General features: G+C 45.9%; 1 protein-coding gene across 4 annotated transcripts in view; it reads right to left on the bottom strand.

Moving 5' to 3' along the window:
- The window catches only part of MAF (MAF bZIP transcription factor), a 200,577-nt gene extending 174,872 nt beyond the window's left edge, over positions 1-25,705 (bottom strand). For 2 of the 4 annotated variants that reach the window (XM_074582866.1, XM_074582865.1), the window contains exons 1-2: positions 23,425-25,705; positions 12,878-12,953 (exon numbers count right to left, since the gene is read on the bottom strand). In XM_074582866.1, the coding sequence (XP_074438967.1) occupies positions 12,920-12,953; positions 23,425-24,512 (1,122 nt within the window). In that variant the 5' untranslated portion in view covers positions 24,513-25,705 and the 3' untranslated portion in view covers positions 12,878-12,919. The remainder of the gene's footprint in view (positions 1-12,877; positions 12,954-23,424) is intronic. The other 2 variants (XM_074582867.1, XM_074582868.1) reach the window with 1 other exon arrangement.
- Positions 25,706-27,491: the final 1,786 nt, after the last annotated feature.

The raw sequence follows: 27,491 nt of genomic DNA, 5'->3' as shown, positions 1-27,491 counted from the left end.
GTCCATCCTTGATATTTGAAAAATCCCTTTTAAATGCTACAACTTTTTTTTTTTTTAAACAACTGAGTTATTATTTTCTCCTGAACTCCATTTCCATTTTAATGCTGATGTTCAGTTTCTTTTGCAAATTGAGTGAAGGTAAAACTCTCCCAATAATATACCATCCTTTTGAACAACTTATTTCCTTTTGGTGCAGTTTCAAACAGATAGAGTTGTAATGGCCAAAATAAATTTTATCCCAGAAACACAGAAAGCTGAAAGTTAAGCTTAACTTATAAAGCTTTTCTAAAAGAGACAAAATCATGCCAGCCTTATCACCGTGACAGTCACAGTTGTTTAGATTTATTACGCAATGGTAATCAGGCTATACAATAAATTCGCTATAGTAATGCATTAATCACTTTGCAAAGAAAAATGAACTACTGAAAGGAAGACAATACATTTTTCTCTCTCTCTTCTTCCCTGTGATAAAAACCGGTCCCTAACTCCATTCTTTAGAGAAGGAAGCATATATTTTCACTTCTGCTGCTACATCTCTGATTTGAGCCAATGGCTCAGCAAGGTCACTCTCCTTTTACTTCCTACATAGCTGAGCTCCACCAATATCTCTCAATGAGATCTTTCTTGAGAGCCAGAAAATACTTAGGCTAAAATGTCTACTTGATTTGTCAGCTGCTTTTCCTGATTTTGCATACGCTTTCGTTGTGTACAGAGAGTTTATACTTTTGGATAAGACAACTTTTTAATCTGATTGAGACAGGTTGCTGAGGGGATACAGATGTCCACAAAGGTTTTATAAGAAAGAGGATGCTGTACAACGCAAAGTAGAGGTGGAACCTCAGATGAAGCAAGAGAGATGGTATCATGGATATTTGTATCACAAAGGGACATTTTTATCTTCCTCTCACAAATGCGTATTATGAGCCCCAATCATGACTGTCCTTCAAGGGTAAACTTCATCCATTATTTGTAAAAACTGTCACATCCCATCTCCAGAACTGCTATGTGGCCTATACAAGTGAGGTGGCAGTGTGTCCCACTGTGACCCTCTTAGCACCTTTCAACACAGGGTTTGGTTAAGACTTAAATCAGGAAGCTAAAATCCTGCAAAAATTAAAACCACTTCCAAGAGATGCTCCCTGGTATTCTGCCGTGCTGATTAATCCCACTGCGAGGCAATTTGTACCAGCACGTCCCAGAAGAAAAGTCACAGAATCATAGAATCTTCATGGTTGGAAGGGATCATTGAGTCCAACCATACACACACAAAAAAAAAACCCTACAAAGTGCCTGGGGAATATTTTCTTGCAAATAAATTCTTTTGTTTTGCTCCTGGACATATCCCCACCAACCTCCCAGACAAGACACTGGAATACAACGAGAAGAGCAGAATTAGCAGGATCTGTTTCCCCTCATTTTTTCCAAGGAGCAAAGCTAATCTTCATAGAAAGAGCACTAGTGTCTTTTCCAACTTTTAAAAAAGCGACTTAGAGCCAACAGCAAAGCCCAGGTCTGTGCAGATGGCCAAAAAATCCCTTTTGGTCCACCTTCATCAGTGGCATTTTGGGAAAACTTCCATCTCTCAGGAAGGAAAAGTTGGATCTATCCGAACCTACGTCGAAGCTGGAAGGTTTTGAAACACTGGAGCCAACCAGCAACACCAGCAGAGGGAAAGGTGGTGGCTGTAGCTGCGGGGCTGCTGTCGAAATTAATGAAATCTGTGTGACAAAGCTTGCATGCACGTAGCACCTTGAAGGCACACCCCAAGGTGTTGCCTGCAACTGTAGAGGCTGCACCCTATCTGCCATTTCTACTTTTATACATAAAATTATAAAATGTTCAAACACGTTTCCTAAAGCCTGTCAGTAAACGCTGGCTGTACGTTGCACTACAATATTCCTGTTACCAGAGTAGATTCGCGGGGAGGCTACAGTTAACACTCCCAGGTAAAGAAATGCTCCCTACCCTCCATCCCGCAGAAGAAAAATTATCCGAGTAAGAATTAAATTATTCCCCTTTCAGACGTTGTAAAGCCTCCGGGCAGCATCCTCACAGTCCTTTTCAACACAGGTAAATTGAATTCCAGCAAGTTGACTGTATGTGGACCCTTCAGACGAGATATTAAATAACAAAGTCATGACCATAACCTATGAAGAAAGGCTGAAAAACGTGGAGTTGTTTAGTCTGGAGCAAAGGAGGCTGCAGCAAGCCATAACAACAGCCTTCAAGTATGCAAAGGGTCAGCGTGAAGAGGAAAGGAATGGGCTGTCCTCGGTGTCAGCGGTGACCAGGACATAAGGGACCCGCGCCACGGGTTAGACAAGGAGAAATGCTTTTGAGAAGGGACGGTGGCGAAGGTCTGCCAGGGAGGCGTCACGCTCTCCGCGGGGGGCTTTAACGACAGGTTATGCAAATATCTGTCAGGGATAACGCAGGTCTGTCTGACCCTGCCTCGTGGCGCAGGGATGGATTACATCACTCCTGAGATTTCTTGTAACCCTATTTCATTTGTGATTTTATACGGCGGAGCCCCCGAGGGTAATTTTCCCCACTGCCCAAGCTTTTCCCTTATCTGTTCAGTGCTGGCGCATCACTTCTTCCCACTACCCAATTACTTGCTTTGGGATGTGATCACATAAATGAATTTCTGCAGGGCTGCCGGCATGGGCTTACACCACTCGGATCTGTCACCTCATTCTTATGGAAATAAGTAAACGAATGGGAGGGTGGTTGGTGTAAGAATGTAAGAATTTGAGCCAAAGTTTGAGGATTGCTTTGAGACGAATTGTGCTAAAAATATGTAAATAATTCTAAAATTTCGAGTGGATTTGCCTGGCATCTTCAAGGGTAGGTGGCTTTCTACTGTTTGAGGGAAAGCCTGAACGGGGCACGCTGCTTGACTCTCCTGCCCCCAGCCAGGCTTTTCTTGGTGGGGATGGGGTGGGCATGGGACAGGGGCAGCCGTGTAACAAGCCTGCACAGAATCATAGAATGCACTAGAGTTGGAGGCGACCTTAAAGATTACTTATTTCCACCCCCCCACCCTGGGCAGGGACACCTCCCACCAGCCCAGGTTGCTCCAAGCCCCGTCCAGCCTGGCCTTGGACACCTCCAGGGATGGGGCATCCACAGCTTCTCTGGGCAACCTGGGCCAGTGTCTCACCACCCTCACAGTAAAGAATGTCTTCCTAATAGCTCATCTAAATCTCCCCTCTTCCAGTTTAAAACCATTACCCCTCGTCCTGTCACTACACCCCCCGACAAAGAGTCCCTATCCACCTTTTCTGCATCCTGGTCCTTTAAGTGCTCGTCCCCTGCACTGTGCAGACCTGTGAGGGAGTGATGCTGCCTGCATCCCTGCGACTGTTTAGGAAAACGTGGGGCTGCCCCACAGAAGCCACAGGGAAGGATGCTGTTGGTAGGAAAAAAAAAAAAAAAAAAAAAATCTGTTTCCCTGCCACCAGCAGCATCGCCGGAGGGACTGACCTCAGGCAGATCAAAACACTGGCACCACTGAAGGCAAAGCCTCGCAAAAGCCAGCTCCTAAATCCACTCGAGTCTGCAAAGCTCCCCAAAACCCGGAACACGGGACACTGAGTCGGGATATGCTGCCGAGGAGAAGTGAGCCTCCAGATGTGCGACAGCGGCGATGCACCCTCCGACATGCAGAGTTTGCTATGAGGGGGGGAAGAAGTAGAGGATTTTGGGGGTTGGTTCTCGCTTGCTTGAATTAAATTCAATTTTAACATGCATAAAGCTTCATTAACTGCAAAAAAAAAAAATCCCTTTAAGAAAAACGTAAAAATAAATGAAAGAAGTTAACCAATGCCTCTTCCACTTGAGCCTCCCCAGTTTAATGTCTTGCAAACTTTTTCCTGCCGTATATGCCATGGCAATCCATAATCTAAACCTTTTTGGTGCATTGTCTCACCGAACTAGAGTATTTATTTTGCGAGTTAAATCAGCTTTCTTGATTGCAAACTGTGAAAACTAGAAGTACATTACAAATTGAAAGAAATGCTTGAATGGATGATATGTCAATCAATAATCCTTGCACTTAATCTGAAAACCATTAGGTGGTTGGAATGATGACTGATTTAACACTCCCCGTTTACTTTACCTGGGATAACGTGTTATTTAAACTCAAGACTACACTAAGGACAATCTGGACTGAATCCTTCATTTGGAAATAACTGCAAAACTTGAGAGTTTTTTCCCCCCTTTTCTTTTTAAAAAGAAGGGATTTAATTAAAAACACAAGATGAAATAAATATTTTAGGCAACCAGCAACAAAATGGGAAAATACCATGTGTTTGGAGTTTTAGTGCCCTCTGAGTGCTGGAATTTATTTGCAGCAAGCAGAAAATAGACAGCAAGCATAAAAATTCAGCAGATTCCCGCTAGTAAAATTATTTATCAAGCTAACAAGGGAGGAACCCTTCTAGTAGCAACAAGCCAGCAAGGAAAAGACGTGCCTTTATATTTTACCTTTGGGTTAGCACACCAGTAAAAATGCCAACTGACAAGCACTTCACATAAACATTTCTTTCTAAATGAGCTGCCTTGTTAGAAAAAAAATCTAAGCAAAGGAACGCTACAGTCAACAGACAGAGAAACCCAGGATGCATACGACATCGCTCCGTACTACCGAAAAATATAAATAAAGACATAAAAATAACGTTGATGCATAAATGACTTTAATAAATTAACACTTCATTTTGCATTTAAAATAACTACTTGGGCTATAAATCTATCTTAGCTTCCGCTCTACCAAGAAGGAATACTTTCCAGTTATCTATTATTTAGATCTTTCTTACCTCTGGAACTAAATGTATACACATACACACACACAAAAATATATATATATGTGCGTGTATATGCTTTCACCGTGCTGTTGTTAGCTGTGCTGCTCAAGCCCCACCGCAATATTTATCATATATTTATTTTACGACTGAAACCCCGAAGTCGGTTTTACAGTTTAGTTTAACGAGACCAAACTTTGATTATAAATTATAAGTGGCTTTATTGCAGGCCTGAAGAGGCAAAAAAAAATATAAATTTGGAGACACTCGATTGCCTGATCCCAATTAAATTTTAAAGAAATAGTAAAGCGACACACATTGGGCGAATAGCTGAGCTCTAAGGAGGGCTGCAAATGACTCGTCGGCTGTAGAGCGGGGCTATACCCTCCGAGCACTTCTTTGCTAGAGTGAGCACTTGACGATTGTCAGCAAGCTTTAAAATAAAACCAAACTAAACAAAAGAAACCCGAAAAATCCCAAGGATCTCTCTCGACCATTATTATTTTCATTGCAGAAAAAAAATAGCTTGTGGGAGGGTGGTGGCGGAGGGGGCAAAAAATCAGACTCAGCATTTCAGCTGATTCTGGAACTCAGGAAGTAAAACCTGCCACAGTTGTTGACAAGGAGGGGACGGGGGGAAGGAAAGTTTTACACTAAACTGGGCGGTCAGAGGGATGCACTGGTTGGAGCAGCATTTCTGACCGATCTCAGATGATTTTTCTGGCCACAATTATAAGTCAGACCCTGTATGACTCACTCAGAACTCCGAAGGCAGGCAAAAAAGATGGGGAAAGGTAAGGGGGTGGGAAAAACAAACAAATGGGGGAAAAAAAAAAAAAAATGTCTTTTTTGAGCTCTTGCTCCCCTCAAAGCCTGGCATTTGCCTCGCCTCTGCAGCGGCTCACAACGCAGGGAGAGAATGCAGCATCTCCCACTCCGCGGGGAGCGCTGCTCCGACCCCCTGCATTGCTGGGGCTGGGGGAGAGAGTCTCCGGCTCCGACATTCCCACCCAAGGGCCCGATCCAAAGATTCCTGCCAAAACAATGGGAGTTTTGGGTGTGCGGGAAATGCCGAAGCGGGATGGCATTTGTTAACTGCTGATGGATTACATTAATATGAATATTTGTCCGTAGGGGACAAACACTTTTGAGAAGCGAGTGCAACATTATGGGCAAAACATCAGCAATAATAACAAAAAAAAGAGGAGAGAGGAACATCATTGATGTAAACCATGAAATAAATAATATATGTCAACTTTTATGTTTCTTGCCTTTGATCTGGGTACAGCTGACATTAAGTCCAGGAACTGATACCTTTTTAGCTGAGAAGACACAAGATGTCAAGTTGTATTTTTTAGTGCAAGGCCAACACGTGAAAACAAAGCTCAAAGGGGTGAAGAAGTGAGCATAACAGAAAACACAGCGATTATCTCTTGTCATTGGGAAAGAAAATGATGGGAGTTTCCATGGAAGCTGAGTGGTTAATATAATGCTGTCTTCACTTTGCCGTTCTTTCCTTATTATAATATAATTTGGGTTCAAGTGATATGAAAAGAGCTTGTTACTGAGCGTGGCAAAGGGAGTGCTGGGGGTAGAGCCAATGCAGAATGAGGTCCACAAGATGCACACGCATATGTATTCCTCGCTCCCTGCCTGCCTGCCTCTCCTTTTAACTCTATCGTAAAGCTGTTTGGAAGTAGAAGCTGTTTGGAAGCGCCCATAAAAGCATCCATTAAAAGGCATTGCATTAGAACCCCACTGCATCCTGCCCAAATGATACAGGAGGGAGCCGAAGCACCACCACGGAGCGCAGGGAAGACGCTCTTACCTTGGCTTCGGTGGGACCAAGGAAAACCGGCCTTTGCTTTACTTTCCTGCTGCCTTTTTGCTCTCACCAGCCCTCCGGCACGGGTCTAAGCCTGGAGCCTCTCCATCAGCTCCCCCACGCTCCTGACCACTTGCAGGGGGTAAATCGGGAGCAGAATGTGGCCCCAGGTGTCAACAGTGGAGCTGAAGTTGGGTAAGTGGGTTGTTCCCATCCAACGCTTCCCTGTCGAAAAGCGCAGCCAGAGAAATGGCAGGCACAAAGGAGAAATGCCACACGTGCTTTTCTCCTCTTTAAAAGGCTCAGCCCTCCCAAGGGAAACAGCCTTTCCTCTGGGAGGCTCTGGATACACCACCACGCACCCCTCTCCTTTACAGCCTGGCCTCGTTAATCATTCACACACCTTCACACCCTCCTTCCTTAATTGAGCTTGGGCCTTAATCTCGGTGAGTTTGACGGGCTGGTCTGTGCACAGAAGGGCTGGGGATCCTGGCTCTGGGCCGTCAATAACCCAGCACAATGCCTCTGCACAACACCGAGCCAGCTATTTAATTACCTATCACCGCTAACAAAAGCTCCCTTTATTTTGATTAACTTTGAGGGAACAAGGTTCCCCACCATCAGAGTATGTTTAAATAATTACACAATACAGCCTAACACGCCGGGAAACACAGAAAGAGGGGGAGTGGGGAGAGAAGAAAGGGAAGACGCGAGCTCAGCCTTACTTCCCAATTTAAACTAGGAATGACCTCGGGGTCAATCTTTCAGAGTATCTCAGATCAATTCAATTCTCACCTCCGCTGCCTACCTGCTAGCAAATGAACTTACTGTGCCTTCCAATAGACAGAAATGACTAAAAGGAAATCGCATTTAGCTGCATCTGAATAACCACGGTTATTAGACGACGCGTGCGGAGGAAAAATTACCATTTCCCTTCTCCTTCTCTCCTCCTTGTGATTGTCATTCTCACCTCACTGGTGATTAAGATGTAGGATGCTCTCGCAGATTGTTAATTAGGTGTTAATATCTGCAAGGGGCCACAGCAAGCTCCTACACCTGAGGTCATTTCTCAGAAGTCGGGCTGTCTCCGGTGACAGTACCTGTAATTCCCAAAGCTAGTTTGATTCCCACTCAACAGCTGGAGCTAGTGTTTCTTTCATGTCTGGTTTCATTTCCTATCTGAAATTATATGAGTGCTAATATCTTTATTATCTTGCCCGTGGAAGTGCAACGCCGGAGCATGGCACAGCGTGTTGTTCATAGGCTTTCTTATTTTTTTATTTTTATTTTTATTTTTTCCCACAGCATTTTCAAAACATTTCAAGCAAAAACCTTTACCGTTAGCAAATTTACAGCTGAGGACTCCATTACGGATCGGGAGGGGTAGGAGGGAAACAATAATAATTTGGAGACGGAAGAAAAGAAAAGCTGCACAACTGCTGAATGGTAATGGCTCGAACCTTGGGAAATAAAGGTAATGGCAGGAAGGGGAGGAATTACAAGGACAGCGTGACCTCTGCGTGTCTTGCAGGTGCACAAGAGTTATTCCATATATGTGTGTGCGCATATAGGTATTAAGGACACATTGCGTTTAAGAGAGAGAGGGGGGGCACATAACCGAGCCGTGATTTTGCTTACGGTTTGACTCATTCAAATGATTCCTGTGTAATTCAGAAAACCGAAATCCCGAAGCACCTGATCTTTGTCCTCGTGGCCCGGTGCGTTCGGGAGACGAAATTCTCATCCCGGCAGAACCGGTGCACGGGACTTGGGCAACACCAAGGGTTTCTCATCCTCGGGTATGCGCGAGGGTGAATGACAAGTACTGCAATACACCAGCTTTCATTAAAAGGCTTCAAGGAACATTACAGCTATTTTTTAATTCCCACAAAAGCCTAGAAGGTAAGAATTAATTATCTAGGTTTATAACCGTGTAAACCTAGATATAAAGAGATCAACGGTAACAGACCTTTAGAAGAAACCTAAGATAACAAGTTTAAAGTGCTTCAGTATTTTGCTGAATCTCGAATCAAATAACTGGGTCAAAGTCTCACAAGTGAGTCAGACTGTAACTCCCAGCTCCCGGTTTCTTCACTCTCTAAACATCGGGACTATATGTGGAAGCCTGAGAAGTAATTTTATATGTGGGATGTTAAATCAGTACTTTTCCTGTCTCATCAATCTCCTGTATTTTGGTACAGTGTGAATCATTTGGTAAGCGGCACAAATTAGAAAACCCAGAAGAGACGTTAAAAATATTTCAATCTTTTTTCTTTTTTTTAGCACCGAACTTAAAATCCTCTATTAGAACTAATCAACAGCAAAAGCCACATCACTGGAAAATATTTTAGAGCTTATTCTAAACACAGGGAAAACTATTAAATTTACTTTACTGGGAATTTGGGGGGAGTAAAAACTGTCACATACGGCATGTACTTTCTCTCGCTCATAAAGACTCATGATGTTTTCATACTTCAAATTCATAGGAATGAGCTAGAAAAGAGTTTGAGACATAGTGAAGTTTCGCTTTTTTTAAATACTTGAGAACATTTTTTTACCTGCGTAAAATGACCTGTAAATTGTACAAAATACGTTTGGGGAGAGAAAAGGAAGGGAGAGAGGTCACTATCCATTTTTTTATCACGAATAACATATTGCACCCCATTTGAAATAAAAGATTCTCATTTAGACTTAATATAGCACATCTGCTTGAAAAATACATACAAGGCTGCCATTGACGGCAGCGGGAAACTTGCCAATAATATTTCATGGAAGTTATCTTGATATCAGCTTCAGAAAATAAAGACGTTTTAAAGGGAGCTCTAATTCAACAACGGCAAGTCAAAAATAACTTACTCATACGCAAAGAAATTTGATTGTTTTCACAGTTCTTCGCTTTAATTTCCAGTTTTACCAGATGTATGGTCTGAGAATAAAACTCAGGCGACAAGGTCTGGTTTATAGTAAAGTCGGGCGGTTTGACATCACGGGCTGTTGCCAGGAAAAGAAAAATGATGTCACAAACAACAGTCTGACTGGATTGCACATCAAAAATACACACGAACGGTATGAGGATGCAAAAGGGCTTGCACAAAACACAAATCTCTTTTAAAAATGCATGTGTGAAGGCAGGAATAGCAGTGAAAAGTAAGTAAATGTATACTTTAAGAGTGCCATGATTTCCCCTGTGTGAAAGGTCTTAGAGGTAAACTGGAAAAGGAACGGAAAATATATTTCTGTTCTTTACTGCTCCTTATTCTCCCCTTAGTTTTAGGGCTCATCCATATGGGGAAATTATGGAGTAAACTATATTGCAGTGCTATCCATTCCCTGGGAGGACACTCCTACTCTAGAGTAAAAGTGGATTTTCCCAGTTAATTTCTTTTACTTTGAAATCAGTCTAAGCTACATTGAGGAGGGGGAGAAATACACCCTGACTCATGAATGGGGACATCCAGGGAATTCACAGTGCAGCGACCGTGGTAGGAGTTTAAATCTTGCTTTTTATTAGTACAGACTTCCCTGTAGACATTCCCTTTGTGGTGGAAGCGTGGCCCCCAGGAACTCAACAGGGACTTTACCAAAGCCTGCAGTGGGGCCAGGAGCCCACCTGGGACCTTTCCTCCCACCTGAGATGTAGGTAGGATGCAGTTTAGATCTTAGGGTCCACCATTGCCACATCCTGCCCTTGGACCTCTGCAAAAGTCCTTCAGAGCCTCTTCGAAAACTGAAACATTAAGTGTTACATACAGCGATAAAAACCACCTGGTTGTTTTGGTTTTTTTTTCCTCACATTCCATTTTTAAGGGAATGCAAAAAATCGCAGCTACATTTTCTTACGCCAGAACCAAATTCTGCTTTCCGACATCATCACACTGATCAGGAAATAATTAGAGGCATATTTTGTTCCTGTTGGTTCTACACTGTTGGAGGATGGAAAAGCTCTTCTGCACCAAATAAAATACACTGAAGTAGAATAGAATATGCCTGGGGTTATGTACGTTTTGTGAGGGACATTCGCCGGAGCTGCTAGGAGATGGAATAGGCCAACAGACAGCCCTTGGAAAATAACAGTTGCCTTGTAAAATCCCACAATGTACCCTTGGTGGTATTTTATGGGATAGCAACTAATTTTGTTATTGGTATAACAGCGCATATCATAAACACAAATTTCATCCCGCAGTGCTTAATCTGAAAACTCCGAGCAATCGCCCCGGGCTCAAGGGCACGGAGCGACACCACCAACTGACCTGCTCGGACCTGCTGCCGTCCGACCTGCCGGAGACATCGTGGCGAGAACCTCTCAAACAGCAACCGCCAAGTATTCCAGTCACACTCGTAAAATGAATTGCCTTGAAATGCTAAAAGTATGCCAGAAATAACATAATTCCTTCAAAGGAGTCGAGTTAGTAAGTTAGACCACGGAGACCACTGTCCACTACTATAAATGTACAGCCTTAAATTCCCCCAACCAAACCACCACCATGAATATCAAGTAAAAGCGCCTCCAGAGAGCGCAGAGGACTGGAGTTCTTATATCTAAGCTTATTATTCCTAATATCACAGAGACACTTCCCTGAATTGTCCTTCTCCTTCCCAAATTCCCCATCTGACCAGATGTCTTTCTCTCTCTTGCTTTCACCTGTCAATCACGTTCACAGCTGAAATTTGATTTCTCTCCCAACAGTAACCTTAGATGAAATATTACCATAGGGGTCAGAACTGTCTGAACCTTGCCATAAAAGTTCGTTAACTCTTCCGAGACCCGAGAGCTATTTGCTTAAAAGTAACGGGTTTTGCTGCTGGTGGGTTGGTTTGGTTTTTTTTTTTCCTAGAATATGTGAAAGCGTAACCACAAAATATTGGAATGAAGGCACAAGGAATTGTCCCAGAGAGCAGCAGGCTAAGCCAGTCCTGAGATCACAAGTGTCCATCAGGAAAAAAACTTTTTAATTTTTTATTATATTGGTAACAAGAACGCATATCACTTAGATTATTTATATAAATCTAATAGTCACATATATAAATTACAGGAACCACAAAAGTTTTCCTACGGGATTATTGAAATTAGAACCATTGCACCAGGAACAGGGTGGTGGAACATGTGCTGCACCTTTGCAATGAAAATACGTATTTAATGTATTTACTTCAGCTGAATCACGACTTGGCTCTGTTCTTGCAAAAAGCATCTTGCGCTTTAAGCCCCCACAAAAGAACCCAAGTGGTCTGGTTTCCCTCTTATTTATAGGGGTGAAATACAGGGGAAAAAAAAGGCATTGCGGGCAAAACCCTACCCGGGGTGTTCCTCGGGGAAGCGAGAGGAGCATCAGGCTCAAAATGAACCTCTTCTGGTACTCCTTGAGAAACTTATTCCCGCAGCCTACAGACCTCCAAAAACTCCTCTCGGTGCCAGTTAACGTAGAGTCTAGAGCACCAATTACATCTTCCCTGCCCTCACTCAAATTTTAAACCATAAAAAATAGCAAATAATAAACCAAACTTAATTCCATGAGCTAATCAAATTCAGCTGTTTTCTAATAGCACACAACTGTTGATCAAAGTGTGGCAGGCCGTACGGCAGCCTGTGTTTTTAACTAAAACAGGAGGTTTCATAAAAAAAAAGTCACACAGGAACCTGTCCTTGCGACCTTGGTGCTCATTTAAGCCACTTAGTATTTTTTAGAGTCAATAAAAATCAGATTCCACGGAAAATATAAAGCGCCCGTTTGAGTCTGGCAGGGGAAGGGACTGGAAGTTTAATTCCCACATTTTCATTAGCGGCGTATTTTTTGGTCAATGTTGACAGACTGAACGCACGCGAATTTCCCGAGGAAAGCAGTGCCGCGAATTAAACTCTATTGTAATTTGTAAGTAGAGAAGTCGCCTAACGCAGACTCATGATTTTCGTCAAGATCTGAGGGAGATCTTCAGAAGACCCAGCCTTAATCCCCGTAGCTGATGTCTGAACGCTAGCATTTGAAGAAAAGGAAAGAAAACATTTGCAAAGGATTATATGTGAGATGCGGGACGCGGGAGAGCTGCCTGGCTGACAGAAGTACAAAGCCCCATCACTGCAAAGGGTTCTTGTAGGCACCCGAAAGTCAGCCTCAGCCGAGAGAGCCCGGGAAGCTGCACCACGCACTGGCACTGGCTCCCTGGGGCTGGACCAAAAAGCAGCTTCTTCGCAGCAGAAAACAGAGCAGTGAAATTCCCACCCCTCCTGAAATTACTAATGAAAATGAAAACATACCTTTTTTTTTTTTTTTTTTTGGACCTCAGGTAACAGGGATTTTCACATCACCGTTGTAGATGATTCTCTCGGGTACCTAATTTAGTAAATATATTAAAATAAACCATTATTAGGAGGAATTTTTTAACATTTTAAAACGCGTCTGTCATGCCACTACGGTACGGAATAGGACCTTTTATATTCAAATCCTAAATTAAATTTAGAAAGTCTCTCGTACTGTTTATTAACTGTGAGCGAGTGAAGAAGAAATTAACACAGTTTGAAGTGAAACATTTCTAGCTCACACGTCTAGTCTTTACTTCTCATTAATAACAGGAGACTCTTACTGACAAATTACCTTAATAACACATATTTTTGCCTCACCAGAGAATATCAGCTTCTAAGACCTGAAAGCCTGTAGCTTTCTGTATTTCTTTCTTAATGATTGTTATTAGCTGCACTAATGTAATTGGCAAAATAATAATCAATTTTTGTACACACTCCATTATTTTCCAGACAGTAGTTTAATAACAAAAGCAGAGCTGTCATTTCTCCCTGCGGTTACTCACACTGTACAAATTCACCCTGTCAACACATATTTTAAATCTAATTTAAAAAAAAAAAAAAATTCAACGCAGAGTGAATCTTTGTACAATAAGTGAGATAAGTCAGCGAGTCAATCCACATTTCTTAAATATGGATATTTTGTTGTGTGTCCCTTACAGTTAACTTGCTCTCCCCGAGTGTGCATACACGGGCATATACATATATTTCCTATAAACTGCCTGCAGGAACGCTTCAGCTCCATCCATTTATTGTAAGCGTACAGCAGCATCAGAGCAAGGATAAACCACGAGTCTCATCGGTTTGAATTAAAAATAACAAAAATAAATAAACAAATAAATAAAAAGAAGCGAGACAAACTCTAGGTGCTTTTTCAGCTCTTTGATTCCAGATCAGCTCCGCGGCTTTGCAAACAAAAGTCCGCTGCAGGTCTGGTGCCGGCTGAATGATCCCTTTCCTGCATCCCACCCAAAGGTGGGACAGGCGTGCCAAAACACTCCCCGCATGCTGCTGAAAGCAACGTTCCCTTTTTTTTTTTCTTTTTGGTTTTTTTTTTTGTGGTTTTTTTTTTTTTTTTGAGAAAGGGGACAATGCTTCCTTAAATGCAACGCTTGGCACGCGGCCTGGGATCTCTTAAAGCAAGTGCCTCCCGTAAACCTTTGTTGTCGTTTTCCCTCAAGATGACCTCTTCTTTCGTGCCAATCGGTGAATCCATCCTCTTATTAACGCGCGGGGGCTGGAGAGGAATCGGTGCTCCGGCCTGGCACCTGAAGAGCATCCGGGAAGCGATGCGGTCAGCCTGCTCTTAGCAGTCTCAGCCTTTGCTGTGACCACCCCTGCTCCAAACCCACTGCCATCCAGCCACACGGCAGGAGACCTGGACCGGGATGGCACCAACCCGCTTTCGCCGGCAAGGCGCATCAACTTATTTAGTGATGCTTTATTTAACTATCACTTTATTAATAAGAAAAGAGTCAAAGAAAGTAAGACAGTGTGAAGGCAGTCAGAGACGCTAAGGAGTTTTATTAACTTAAGAAGGCCGATCACTTCCCTTCACTTTATCTGACAGAGTTGGTGCAAGAGTTATACTTCAATAAGTTTTCTACTCTATACTGTGCTATTTTAAAAGGGTTTCACAATAAAGGAAGCTGAAAGACTGTGCACAGTCTGGAGACCGTATCTGGTGTGACATGAATATAGTATTTTAACCAGATTTAATCTTACAGCATTCCCTCCTTGACAATGACTTTGCAGGAGGAAACCCTACGGAAAGGAAAAATCTGTTCATCCCACACCACAAAACACTGAATCGCATCGCAGGCTCCGGCAGCTCTTCCTGCATATTAAAATGCTTTCATCAGGGAATTTGGAAGCAGAGAGAAAAAAAAAATGTTAGGTCTTGTTTGGTTCACTTTCAGGCTCATTGTCATTGTCACTAACGTTTCACTGCAACAGCTCCGAGCGCGGGAGGGAGCAGGGGCTGTTTGCAGAGAGCACCGCAGCTTTAGAAGCTGATACCGACAAATAAACCTGATTCTATCCCCATCCTCCTCAGCGTCACAACAGCCCACGGCCAAGGCCTTGGCGAGAACTTCTCTTTCAAAATCGGAGAAGCGGGGTTCGGGCTGCAGGGCAGCGGATCTGCCTGCTTTCTTATAGAAAAGAGCCTTAGACTCAATTGCATCCACTTTCCGAGATACGTCCACATAGACTTGGGAAACTCAGCCTCAGAAAGCGCTGTTCTCCATACTTCAGATTCTTGAAAAGCCATGAAATGTAAATCCTGCCTGCCCCCCCCCAATCTTGCTCCCTGCAGAGACCTCAGGGCCTGATCCAAAATGTCATTTTAAAAGCTCCCTTTGATTGCAGTGGGGTTTAGGTTAGTCTCCATGTGAGCACAGGTGAAAAGAAAAAAAGGAAGAAAAAAGAAAAAGAAGGAAAGGGGGGAAAATTAAGAATGAGAATAGAAAAGAGAAAGGAAGGAGAGGAAAAAAGGGAGAAAAAAGAAAAAGAAAAGAAAAGAAAAGAAAAGAAAAGAAAAGAAAAGAAAAGAAAAGAAAAGAAAAGAAAAGAAAAGAAAAGAAAAGAAAAGAAAAGAAAAGAAAAAAGAAAAGAAAAAAGAAAAAAGAAAAGAGAAAAAAGGAAGACTGTGAGCAGAATCCCCGGGAAGTGCTCCGTGACATACCTAGGGGCCGGCCGGCCAGCTGAAGGGACACACCGGGCTAAGCTTGGGATGCGCGGAGGGATCCTTTAGTTAGGCACAGACTCCCCTTTTGTTCCAGGAATTGGATTTAGAAACAAACAAACAAGCAAACAAACAAACAAAGGCTGCTGCCCTCACCCTTCCCCGTCCCCTCCCGCCCGTCCCCGCCCGGGTCCCTGTGTTCCCCCCCCCCAGCTCTGTGCTGGGACCCCGGGGCGGGGGCAGCCCCCCAGCCCGTGTGTGTGTGAGCACCTCCGGTGCTCCCGGCCCGGGGTGGGTGTGTGCCCGGGGTCGCGGGGGGGTCGGGGAAACCATCTGCCCCCCCCCCGACGTGCGGCCGCCCCCCGCCCCGACCCCGCGGCTGCAGCTCGGGGGTCCCGCCGAGCACCCCGCGGCTGCCGATGGAGAGAGGTCGGAGGGGGGAGAAAGGGGGGGGGGGTTCACACCCTTAGATAGACATCCCCCCCCCCGCCCAGGTTATTTTCGAGCTGCTGGAAGCAGGGGTTTAAAAAATCCCTACCAGAATTCCCCCAAAATGTGCCGCTCTCCCCCGGCCGGCGGGCAGCGGGGAGGCAAAGGCGTGTCGTCCCCCCCCCCCCAGGGCACCCCGCTCTCCCCGACACCCCGCTGCCCTCGGGGACACCCCAGTTTAACACCCAAACCCAAGGCAGGGAGATGCCAGAGCTGGCGCTGACACGGGGTGTTGAGCCTTAACGCCTCCGTGCGCAGCCATTGACATTTCTGCCTTAACGGGGGACAAGCTGCTGAGAACATTTTTCAGGACTGTGGTTCTTTATGAATTAACAATTGAGAGCGGCAACCAGGGACACTCCATTCCCTACCCCCGCTGGAAACTCGAAGACACTGCTCGATTTGTTGTTTGCTGTGTATTTTTTTTCCTTTTTTTTTTTTCTTTTTTTTTTTTTTTCCCTGCGTGGTGCAGAAACACCACTTCCAGCAAACTTCTGCTCTGGCTTCCATTCCCTCCCTGCAAGACATCTTCTAGAGATGCATTAAAAAAATTTTAAAAATATAAAAATATAATAAAGGAAATCACGTCACAAAGCCCACAGGGCTTCAAAGCAAGCAAGGAGAGAGGCAGAGCGATCTCCATCCCCATCGCTGCACCACAACTATGGGCCTGCACACTCCTGCGTCGGAAGTGGCACGGGTTTAAAAGCTAAGACTTTGGGGGAAAAAAAAAAAAAATAAAAGAAGAGTGGGTACAGCAATGATCACTTCAGAGAGCGATAAGATACAGGCGGCTTCCATCGAGGGCACTGAGACGTTATCAGACTGTGCCAGGTCAACCTGATACGGTGGTAGATAGCTGGGGCTGGGGCTGGAGCTGCCTATCTGCCGTTACACCCGGCTTCAGCCTCCCCGATCCCTGGCCTTTTGCTTTTCACTTGAAAAGTTAAGTCACATCCTGGACTATTTTTTGCCTGGTGTCGGCTTAGAGCTCACAAATCTGAATGCACTCAGCCCTCAGAGAGTGACAAATGTTATTCTCGGTCCTCCCCCACAATTTCAGGCAGTCAAGAATTAGATGCGGCAGAGTGTACAGTATTTTAATCTATTGATTTGTATCTGCCGTGCCCAAAAAATTCATTAGAGGAGCCTTAAAAGTGTGAAGCGGTGAAGTGGCTCAGCTCCCTCCCGAAAAGACGAATTCTTTCAACAGCCGCTCACCCCTGCCGTGTCCCAGGGTGTGCTACCTCGTGTTATTCACACCGAGACCTGCACTTAAAACAGATATCTGAAGCACTTGACTACAGACAGCTCGAGTGTGCGTGTGTACAAGCAGGATTGGGTTTTTTTTTGTCCTGGCTGAGCAAACAAAATCTATCCCACTCTCCATAGCTACCCCTGGAATGCCCAAGCCTCATGGCAGCCGCTCCTAACACAGCGATTCGGCAAGAGGGAGGGAAGAAAGTTTATTAAAAAAATCTTAATTCCTAACATTGAAGCATGTAGGATTATTACTTTTTTCTTTCCCCCCCCTGCGTGAAATCTTAAATTCAGCCATCTGAACAGGTGTCAGAAACAGTGGGTCCATTTAGCTCCTCTGATGATGGGAGTAATAAATATAGAGGATTTCCTTTCAATACAGCACATGCTGAAATGACACCAACGTAGCTCTGGCATCTGAGCAGATAATTCTGATATATGCATCATTTCCTCCCTAAATCCAGGAAGCAGCTACACTCTCTATCCGATATTAGTATATTATGTCAAATAGAAATTGGTATTAAAATTATGAATGATTCTAGATCAAGAACTTCCTACACACCACACAGAGGGAGGGGGAGGAAACAGCTGCGCAAAAGCTTTCGGCAGGGAAAGGAAAAAAAGAGCTAGGAAAGTTCATCTTTTAAACTAAAAATTTGCTGCCATGTTTCGCGTGGGGGTAGTTTGCAAGCGGCATTTTGATTCAGCGCAGGGGTTTTTTGGTTTAAAGAGGTGAAGAAGACTTTCTAATAAATAGAAATTTGCCGTTTGCAAAGGGGCGCTTCTCGCACAGCGCCTGCCCAACGGTGGCGAGAAATTGTTCAAGAAATAAATATACACTGGTGGATACTTCCCTCCCTTCTCCCCTCTTTTTTTTTTTTTCCTCTCTCTCGGATGCAGTCCGGGATGACATTTCTCGAGCAGGGAAAACGCTGCAGCACAAACATAAAAATACTCCTGGACCCTGCTCAGCAGAAGCCCGGAGGTTGGGCAGAGGGTTATGTTTCGTTTTAGGGGGGGGGAATAAAAAAAGGCTTAAGGGTAAGGTGGGATGGGGAGGCCGGAGGGGGCCAAGCCACAGCACACGCCATTTCCCAGCCAGCAAAGGGCCGCTCTCCGTGCGAGTATCTCCCGGCACCGGTCACATGAAAGTTCTTTGTAATGTAGTTAATAAATGGGAAAGCACCATAGGACTATGGGAGAAATAGGATGTCGTTAGTGATGGGGGGGGGGATTAAGACCCCGCGCACCTTTTGACACAGGATTGCCCGGCTCGGGCAGCGTTCCCCCAGCTTTAGCCGGAGAGGTACCTGCGGGAGAACAGCAGGATCCTGCTCCCCTTTGAAATCCCCAGGGATTGTACCTCCGAGCTCAATGGGAGCAGGATCGAGGCCAGAGTCAAGCCAGGGGTGATTAATGAATGTAGGTTATTCAGAGCAGAGCGGTTCCAATTAGTCCTCAGCAAGCAAAGGTGGGCGCTCCCCTGCAACGATTCATACAGAGAACCCCAATGCTCGCTTCGCTTTAGTGAACATTAAAACCTGCATCTCTTCCCCCCCCGCCCCCAACTTCAGTTGGGCAGTTGGCGCGTGTCAGGCTGAAATTCAAGCGCAGCCTAAGGAAGGCTGCGTTTTTGTATTTTTAATTTGCAAAGCAAGATTGCCATGTGTCGTAACGATGCCAAACTGGGAGAGAGCCTTTTTCTTCCCTCTCAGGTTGGGCGTGTGATGGGAATTTTCCCTTTTGCACTCGGGCTATTTCTAGAAAGGATTTCTCTTATCACTGTTCAAACAGGGTGGTGGGGTTTTTTTTCTTTCCTCCGAGAAAGAAGATACTTCAGGGAGGCAGCAGCGCTCCCCTGGCTCAGTCGATTCACAAGACTTTTCAAATCCTAGCGCCTGCTCCTATAACTTTGCCTGCGAGGAAACCCGGAGCCGCAGAGGGGCGGCGGGGATGAGGCTGGACCAGAAGCGGGTCCCGCTGCGAGGGCCTGGGGCTCCCTGCACCCCCGGGGGCCGCAGCCCCGCTTCGGCGGGGGCTTTGCCGCGGAGAGGCCTTTTCCCTTCCCTTCCTTAGGGCAGGGCTCCTTCGGGAGCTCTCGGCAAGGGCGGCAGCGACGCCTCTAAGTCACCCCCTGTGAAAAAACCTGGGCATCAGTAAAGGCTCAGCCCAGAGGTGGAAGAAGAAATAAAAAAGCAGCCCTGTCTTTATGAGAGGAGATAATTCTCTGCCCGGCCAATAGCAACCAGTTTACCCACAGATTAAACATTAACCAGAAAATGGAACTCGAATTAACCAGAATCTGGAGCTTGAACCATTACTCAAACCCTGGTGCAACAGCAGGTCAGATGCCAAAGGGCAGGTTGGTGGCCCGGTGCCGGGGAGGGGAGAGGTGCGGCATTGGGGACCGCAGCCACCGACGCTGGCTGTCACCAGGGCCGGGCATCCATCCCCTCCACAGGGACCTCCGCAGGAGCAGGCTGACCTCCAGCAGCACCCAGAGCCCACTGACGCAGGCACTCGTGGGTTCAGGCGCCGCAGGGGGGAGTCGGGGCCGCATCCTGACCTCGGCACACAGGGCAGGATGGGGTCCCAGACATGGGCTGGACCAGCCGGGCAGAGCAATGGCAACAGGTCCTCGCCTTTCAGTGCCACCAGCACCCGGCAGGGATGACCTTACAGCTGGGAAGAAGTTGCACCAACAGCAGGGGGGGGAAAAAATAAAGGAAAAAAAAAAAGTGCTGGGTTTATGAGCTGGGGTCTGAGAGAAAACCCCCATCTGGGAGCGGCTGAAGCATCCTTCGGAGAGGCCCCCACTTCTCAAATAAATTGGGCAGACAATCCCGGTCAAAGAGGGGGAGAGGGCTCTGCAAAGGGACTCGGAGGCTCTCGGGGAAGGTGTCTTTAAACGAACTGGGCCGAGGGTTTGAGGAGCCTTTCGAAGTCGAAACTCCCTTTGACATGGAGAACCACGGCGAAGAGGGGCTCGGAGACCCGAACATTTCTAGCACATTAACCTTTGGATTGATTGTTTAGGACAAGTAACTCTCAAAAGTTGGAGGAAGTCCTCTGAATTATTTTTTTTTTCTCTGCTCCTCAGTTCTCTCTGGGCTTTCTAAGGCCTGTAGCAAAAATAATAAACAAAAAAAAAAAAAAAGAAAAGGAAGAAAAAGAAAACCACAGGGCAAATGAAAGAAGAAGGGGAGGGGGAAAGCAAAGAAAAGAAAAAAAGGAGGCAGCATGGACCCAAATGGCAAGAAATCTTTCAATCTAGCGTTAAGTGGCTCTGTGACAAGCCAAGGCTGATGCGGTGTCATCTCTTAGTAGAGACAGGCATGCTTTGCTGGGATCAGATGATAAGAGGATGTGAAGTCTTCCCTTTCACTTCACTCCATCATAAAACAATCAAAATACAGGGCCGTATCATGTCATCAGGTTTTTAAGCAGACCTCCCCTTTGAGATCTCCTAAAACCTGGTGGGATGATCTGAGTCACTGAAACTGAGCCCGTTGCAGTAGCGAGAAGGCAGCAGCGGCAGCAGCAGCACCTGAAAGCTCACGTTTTTCATCTACCTGAAAGATCGCTTGATTTCTAGCGGGCGACAATTTTCCGTTTTACACGAAGCTACCCCTTTTCCTTCTCCCCGCCTGAACATTACGGAGTCCAGCTCTCCCATCAGCATCACCCCTTCGCCAGGCAGTACGCTGAAGTACCGCTCTCGGAGTTACCGAACTTTAAACTACAGACTAAGAAACTGAGTACGGAATCAAAAAAATGCAGTTTATTATTGTAGATTATTCTCTCTTTTGATATAACCATAGAGTCGAAAATGAAAGAAAAGCACATAGGAACATCACACGTGGTTAGTTAGTAACTCAAGATATAAAACAATTTTGCACAGCAAAATATGTAAAAGAAAAAGTAACTGACAAGATTTTTTTATATTTATTGTGGTAAGATTTACTTTCCATTTTTTTTTTTTTTAAAAGACAGGATATCAGTCCCTGAAAATAAAATTTACTGATTATTGCCTTTAAAACTGTGGAATTTTTGAAGTTACAGAAAATCCAGTTCTGCACCACAATACAACTGTAAAAAAATCTGCATCATTTTAAAACTGTGCAGTAATGCCATCTTTATAACTGCATAAATTGTATTAGCGTTCTAAACAGGTTCGTAAATTTTTTTGTTTGTTTTTGTATTATATGCTTGCAGGTTATATCTTAGTGCAATTCAGTCCCAAATACTTCAATTTTGAAGAAAAAAAAAAAAACAACCAAAAAAACAAAAAACCAACCCATACATTTTGAATGTAAAATACCCCTATAGATATAAACAGGGGTGCCTCCCCCTTTTAATACTTTGGTTTTCAAATACAGTCAGTGGTATAGCAAGGACTACATATACCCAACTTATATTTAAGTTGCAAGCACATGCTGCATAAACTACTTTTTAAAACAGTCCCGTTGCAAATTCTACCCCCCTTTACATCACGACAGTAAACAATTTAGTGCATCAATCTTAAAAAAAAAAAAAAATCTACATCTAAACAGACCTAACTCTTTCGAATTTATCTATAACATTCCTTTATCTGTAGCATACATTTTAACTGGGCTAACAGATGACAGAAACTAGAATTAAATTATATACTAGGAACCCAGAGCATTCCACATTTGACAATGACCAAATGCAAAAGGAAAAAAAAAAATAAAATATGGGGCAGATCACTTAAAATCAATTTTTAGACTGTTTTAGGCAACAGCATGGTTTCAATGTCCCCCCCAAGTGGGATGTGAATTTTGTTTTTGAACGTCTTTCCAAAGTTCTTTTTGTGTCTTTTTTTTTTTTTTTTACATGTTTTTTTTTTTTTTGCCACATTAGGTTATCAAAATCCATTCTGGCAGGTTTTTTGAGAGGGAATGCTTCAGTGCATTTAAAAGGAAGTCTGAAGTTTTCAGTAACTCAAAGCAGTTTTAGAGCAGATGCAAACTTTAATGGGGAGGAAGAGGAGGAGGAAGATCAAAGGTTGCACTTTTTTGCTTTCAACCCAAAAAAGTGATGAGGCAATAAAACAAAAGGATGAATGCCATGCCATAATAGTCTCCAAAAGTCCATTTCCAAGCAAAAGAAAAAAAAAAAATAATTATACCATACATGACCAGCATGCAGGGTTTTTTATTAATATAATGTCTCTTTTTCATAGTCTTTCGAAACAGTTATAGTTCATTGTTGCTAAGACAAAATAGCAAGCGTAATGCATGAGATGAGTATGGGATTCTAATGGCAGACTAAAGTCTCACGTTTGGCAGATTAAGGCCAAAACTCACATGAACACACCGAAGGTTGATGCAGGCTTGATTTTGGCAGGTTGATCTAGGCATATCTCTAGTTTTGCACAACAACGCTAAAAACTGATGGAACTCAGCAAGCTGGAGTCTAAAAATTTCACATTGTTTTTGTATTTTTTTGTTTTTGTTTTTGTTTTTTTTTTGTATTTTTTTAAATTTTATTTTTCTTTTCGCAAAGCTCAAATCTCATATGAAGAACTCAGGATGGCAAAAGAAAAAAAAAAACAACTGACTTTTTTTGGACACAGCAAGCTCAAAAGAAAAAAAAAACCCTCATGAACTTAAAAATATATATATATATAATGTGGATGGCAGGTTTCAAAGAAGAGCAAGCTTCATATGAAGAACTGAGTTGGTGGCGAGTTGGATCTTTTAAATTTAAAAAAAAAAAAAAAAAACAACAAACCACAACAGCAAGCCCCCACAAAAATAAAAAAATAATAATAATAATAAACAGAAGAGAAACTCATGTAGAACTTTAGGTTGGCCAACACGGAGCCAGCCCACCTTAAAAAAGAAAAAAAACAAAACAAAACAAAACAAAAACCAACCCAAAAACCAACTTTGTTTTAAAATTGTTTTGAGTTTTTGTTTGTTTTTTTTTCTTTATAAAAAAAAAAGCAATACAAGGTGGCAAGCTGGGTTGTCGCTCTAGCAAAGCCCCCAACAACAAACTCACAGGGAGAACTTTTAGTTAAGGTGGCAAGGCTGTGGGAACTCACATGAAAAACTCTGGAGAGGAAGGGTTGTCGCTGCTGGATCCGTTTTCTCTGAAGCCATTGCTGACCAGCTTCTCGTACTTTTCCTTGTAGGCGTCCCTCTCCCGGACCAGCCTGGAGATCTCCTGCTTTAGGTGCTCCACTTGCTGCAGCAGCTGGTTCTTCTCCGACTCCAGGACGTGCCGCTGCTGGACCCTCTTGAAGCGGCAGGACTGGGCATAGCCCCTGTTTTTGAGGGTCCTCCTCTTCTGCTTCAGCCGGATCACCTCTTCCTTGCTGACGCCCCGCAGCTGCCGGTTCAGCTCCCGCACCGACATGGTCACCAGCTGCTCGTCGGAGAAGCGGTCGTCGAAGTGGAGGCCGCCGCCGCCGCCGCCGCCGTGGTGCGGGTGGTGCAGCCCCCCGGCGCCTCCGCCGCCGCCGCCGCCGCCGGAGCCGGCCGCCGAGGAGGCGGAGGAGGGCGGCGCGCTGCCCGGCGCCGCGGCGTGGGGGTGCCCGCCGCCGCCGCCGCCGCCGCCGCCGCCGCCGCCGCCGCCGTGGTGCGGGTGGTGGTGGTGGTGGTGGTAGTGGGGCGCGCCGCCCTGCGCCGCCGCCGCGGCGATCACCGCCGACACCACGGCGGCCGCCGAGCCCATCTCCTCGGCCGGCACCGAGCCGGCGGCGCCGGCGGCGGCGGCCAGCTGCTGCCCTCTAGCATAGCCATCGAAGGCGCCGGGCAGCGGGTGGTGGCTGCTGTTGATCAGCGCCTCCACCGCGTCCTCCGGGCTGAAGCCCAGCGCCTCCGGGTTGAGCTGCTGCGGGTAGCCCGTCATCCAGTAGTAGTCTTCCAGGTGGGTCTTCTGGTCGGTGCCGGAGCCGGGGCTGGGCGCCGAGAAGCTGGGGGACGGGGGCACCGAGCTGCAGGGCGTGCTCATCGGGGTGGAAGAGAGCGATCCCCCGGCGATCAAGCGGCCGCACTGGCTGATAATGCGATCGGTCTCCACCGGCTCCTTTTTCACTTCAAACTTCATCAGATCGAAGTCATTAACATATTCCATGGCCAGGGGACTGGTGGGCAGGTCGGAGCTGCTCATTGCCAGTTCTGATGCCATCCTTTTGCTGCTGACAGTCCTCCAGAAAGGGTGCGCTCCGGGAGCGAGGGGACTGCTCTGAGTTGCCACCGGGTGAGCCAGCTTGATTTTTGGCGAGCTCCGCTCCGCGCTCTCCCGCCTCTGCCTCTCGCCGCGGCCCCGCGCAGCCTCCGCTCCGATCCGCCCCGGCGGCTGCCGCTCCGCGTTATCCTTCGCAGAGTCTCCGCTGCCGCTGATGCATCAGAGCGAGGGGCTCTTGCTATTCGCCTTTTGCATAAAGGGTGGTGGTGGCTTTTCTCTCTCTTTCTTTTTTTTTTTTCCTCCTTTCTCCCTCCCTTCTCTCCTCTCTCTCTCTTTCGCAGCTTGCAAACTGCAGCTGGAAGTGTTAGAGCTGGCGGTGTTGCGAGGAAAATTTTTGTTGTTGTTGTTGTTGTTGTTGTTTTTGGTTTGTTATTTTTAACACTTCATGGTGCCTTTCCTCTGGGCTTTCTCCTGCAAAGTGCAGAGCGAGGAGAGAGGTTCATCGGGGAAGGGAGGAGGGAAAAAGAGAGCGACGACAAAAAAAAAAAAAAAAAAAAAAAAAATCAAAGTCGATATCGCAACCAAAATAATGATAATAATAATTGTTAAAAAAAAAAAAAAGAGAGAGAGGGAAAAAAAACCCCAACAAACAACTCGACCCCAAAGCTACAGCAAGAAGATGAAAAATATTTTAAAGGTTTCATCCAGCAGGAGAGTTTAAAAGCATTGCTGAGTTTTATAGCGCTCCTGACGTCAAATGGGAAATTGACTCGGCGGCCGGACCAATGGGCGGCCGCCGTCCCAGCCCTCATTAGCATAATAGAAACAAGGAAACTTTTCGGGGCTGTCAATCAGGGCCCCATCAGCTGACTGTCAGCTGGGGACCGCCTTAACCCCTTCCCGCCCGCCCCGCTCACCGCCCCGGCGGCTGCGGGACGGGGCGGCGGCGGCGGGGGACGCTCCTCCTGCCCCGGGGCGGGCTGCCGGGGCGCGGGGGAGCTCCCCGAGCCGGGGAGGGGATGAGGGGACCCGGCGGGGACGCGGCGTGGCGGGGGCTCCGCCGTGCCAGGCGCCGGTACCTGTCGCCGGCCGGTGATTCCCCCGGGCCGGCACCGGGTCACTCGCTCCGCTCCGCTCCCCCGCAGCGCCCCGCTCATTTACCCGTTATTATTTTTATTTTATTTTATTTTTTTGCGGGGCATCGATTCCTCCATCCTCCCCCCAAAACTCCACCCTCCCCCCCTCCCCCCCCCCCGCCAAGAGGTGCGAAAGCCCTGCAAGTTTGCAAACCCCGCGCACTTGGCCTGCTGGCCCGGACTAATTAATTTAATACATTTAGAACTAATTGTATTTACTCTAGCCTCCCTTCCCGCTCGCGTCCCCCCCATCCGTCCCATCCCGTCCCCCCGCCCCGGGAGGGGGCTGGGGCCGGGGCCGAGGGGGGTGGCGGCGGCGGCGGCGGGCAGGACGCGGAGCGGCGGATCGGCTCGGTTTAAACCTCGACAGCGCCATCTCTCGTCGAAAGGTCAGTGGCGAGGCGGGACCGGCCGGTGCGGGGCCGCGGGGAGCCGGGACCGACCCCGCCGTCGGGGGCACGGACACCCCCGCGGTCCCCGCCCGGCCCCGGCTGCACACACACACACACCCCCCGCCGCGGGGAACCGGGGAAACCCGCAGCCTCCGGGGCTGCCAGGCTCGATTTTCCGACCGGGCTTTATGGGAATATCGATAGAATTAAAGTTAGTTGTAATTCCGTGATAAATGAGATGTCTCTAGTAAGTAAGATTAAGTGCGGTGCTATAAAGTTGTTTATCTGAAAAGTAATTCTCAGAAACCTGACTTCTGACACTTGGTCATATATTAAACCAGCTTCTTGAACATTGTACTTCAAATCCTTCCTTCTCCCCTTTCCCGGTCCCTTCCCCCTCGGAGTTTGCTATTTATAACTGCGCGCAGGGTATTACTTTGTAGGTGCGGGCAAGTCTCCGGGTAATTTTTCACCGACTGTGAAAACCATCATTTGCAATAGCCAAAGAATCTCTGCTTAGGAAATAGTACTTGGCTAGTGGATTTACGAATGGATAACATCTTCTGACTATGCCATTATCGGCACGAGTGCCAGTACTAACATCTGAAAGTCATACAGCATGTACTGTTCCTGGCAGCTAAAATAGGTAGGGCATACTGCAAATTTAGGAAGATAACTACATCAAGAAGTGATCAGAGAGGCAATTCCGCGAAGCTAAAAAAATGCTGCCGACGCTGCTAGCAAAATTAAAACATAGTTCTGCCATGGTCCCGAAACACACCCGCACACACAGAGCCGGGGACATCTGCTAGCTTTATCTTACAGATTGCGATTCATGACAAAGTTAATACAACTTAACTACTCGGGCTGGCTTTCCTATTCCTTCACGTCATTGGAATCAACAAAACTTCCAGGCTCCCAGCGTAAACCTCCCCCAGGACAGTCCAATTCCCTGTATTTGTTTTTTCCCTGAGCAAGATGAATGTGGTACTGTATATCACTTAACATGCTCACCTAGGAGAGGCATAAAATGCGTGCTAATATTTTGAAATGAAAAGGTTATTGCTTTTCAGAACGTACAATTGCGGTATTTCGCTCGCCCGTTTGATAGATGGCTGTGGAAATGTGGCTCCAGCCCCATAAAATAGTTTGTTTGGATGTGAGGATTCAAAGTGCTACATTTGCAAACGAGTAAATTTCCTGAGTAAACTCTGAACTCTAGACAAAGAGTATGAAATTGTGTGAGCTAATGGGGACCATCTCTTAATTGGTACCAATGTAAGCAAGTGCTGCAAATTAAATTGAAGCTCTGACCTACCAGAACAGCAAGTAAAATTATTAGTTGTACAATATTGTTCTCGTGTGATTGTTGCACAGAGCTGCTGCACCAAAATGTCTCTGCTGTTCAGCGCAGTAGAGAAAAAAAGATTATTAGCAATTTTTGGATAACC

The sequence above is a fragment of the Larus michahellis genome, chromosome 4, assembly GCF_964199755.1.
Source record: "Larus michahellis chromosome 4, bLarMic1.1, whole genome shotgun sequence".
Taxonomy (NCBI): Eukaryota; Metazoa; Chordata; class Aves; order Charadriiformes; family Laridae; genus Larus; species Larus michahellis.
This window is presented reverse-complemented; position numbering and strand designations above follow the sequence as displayed.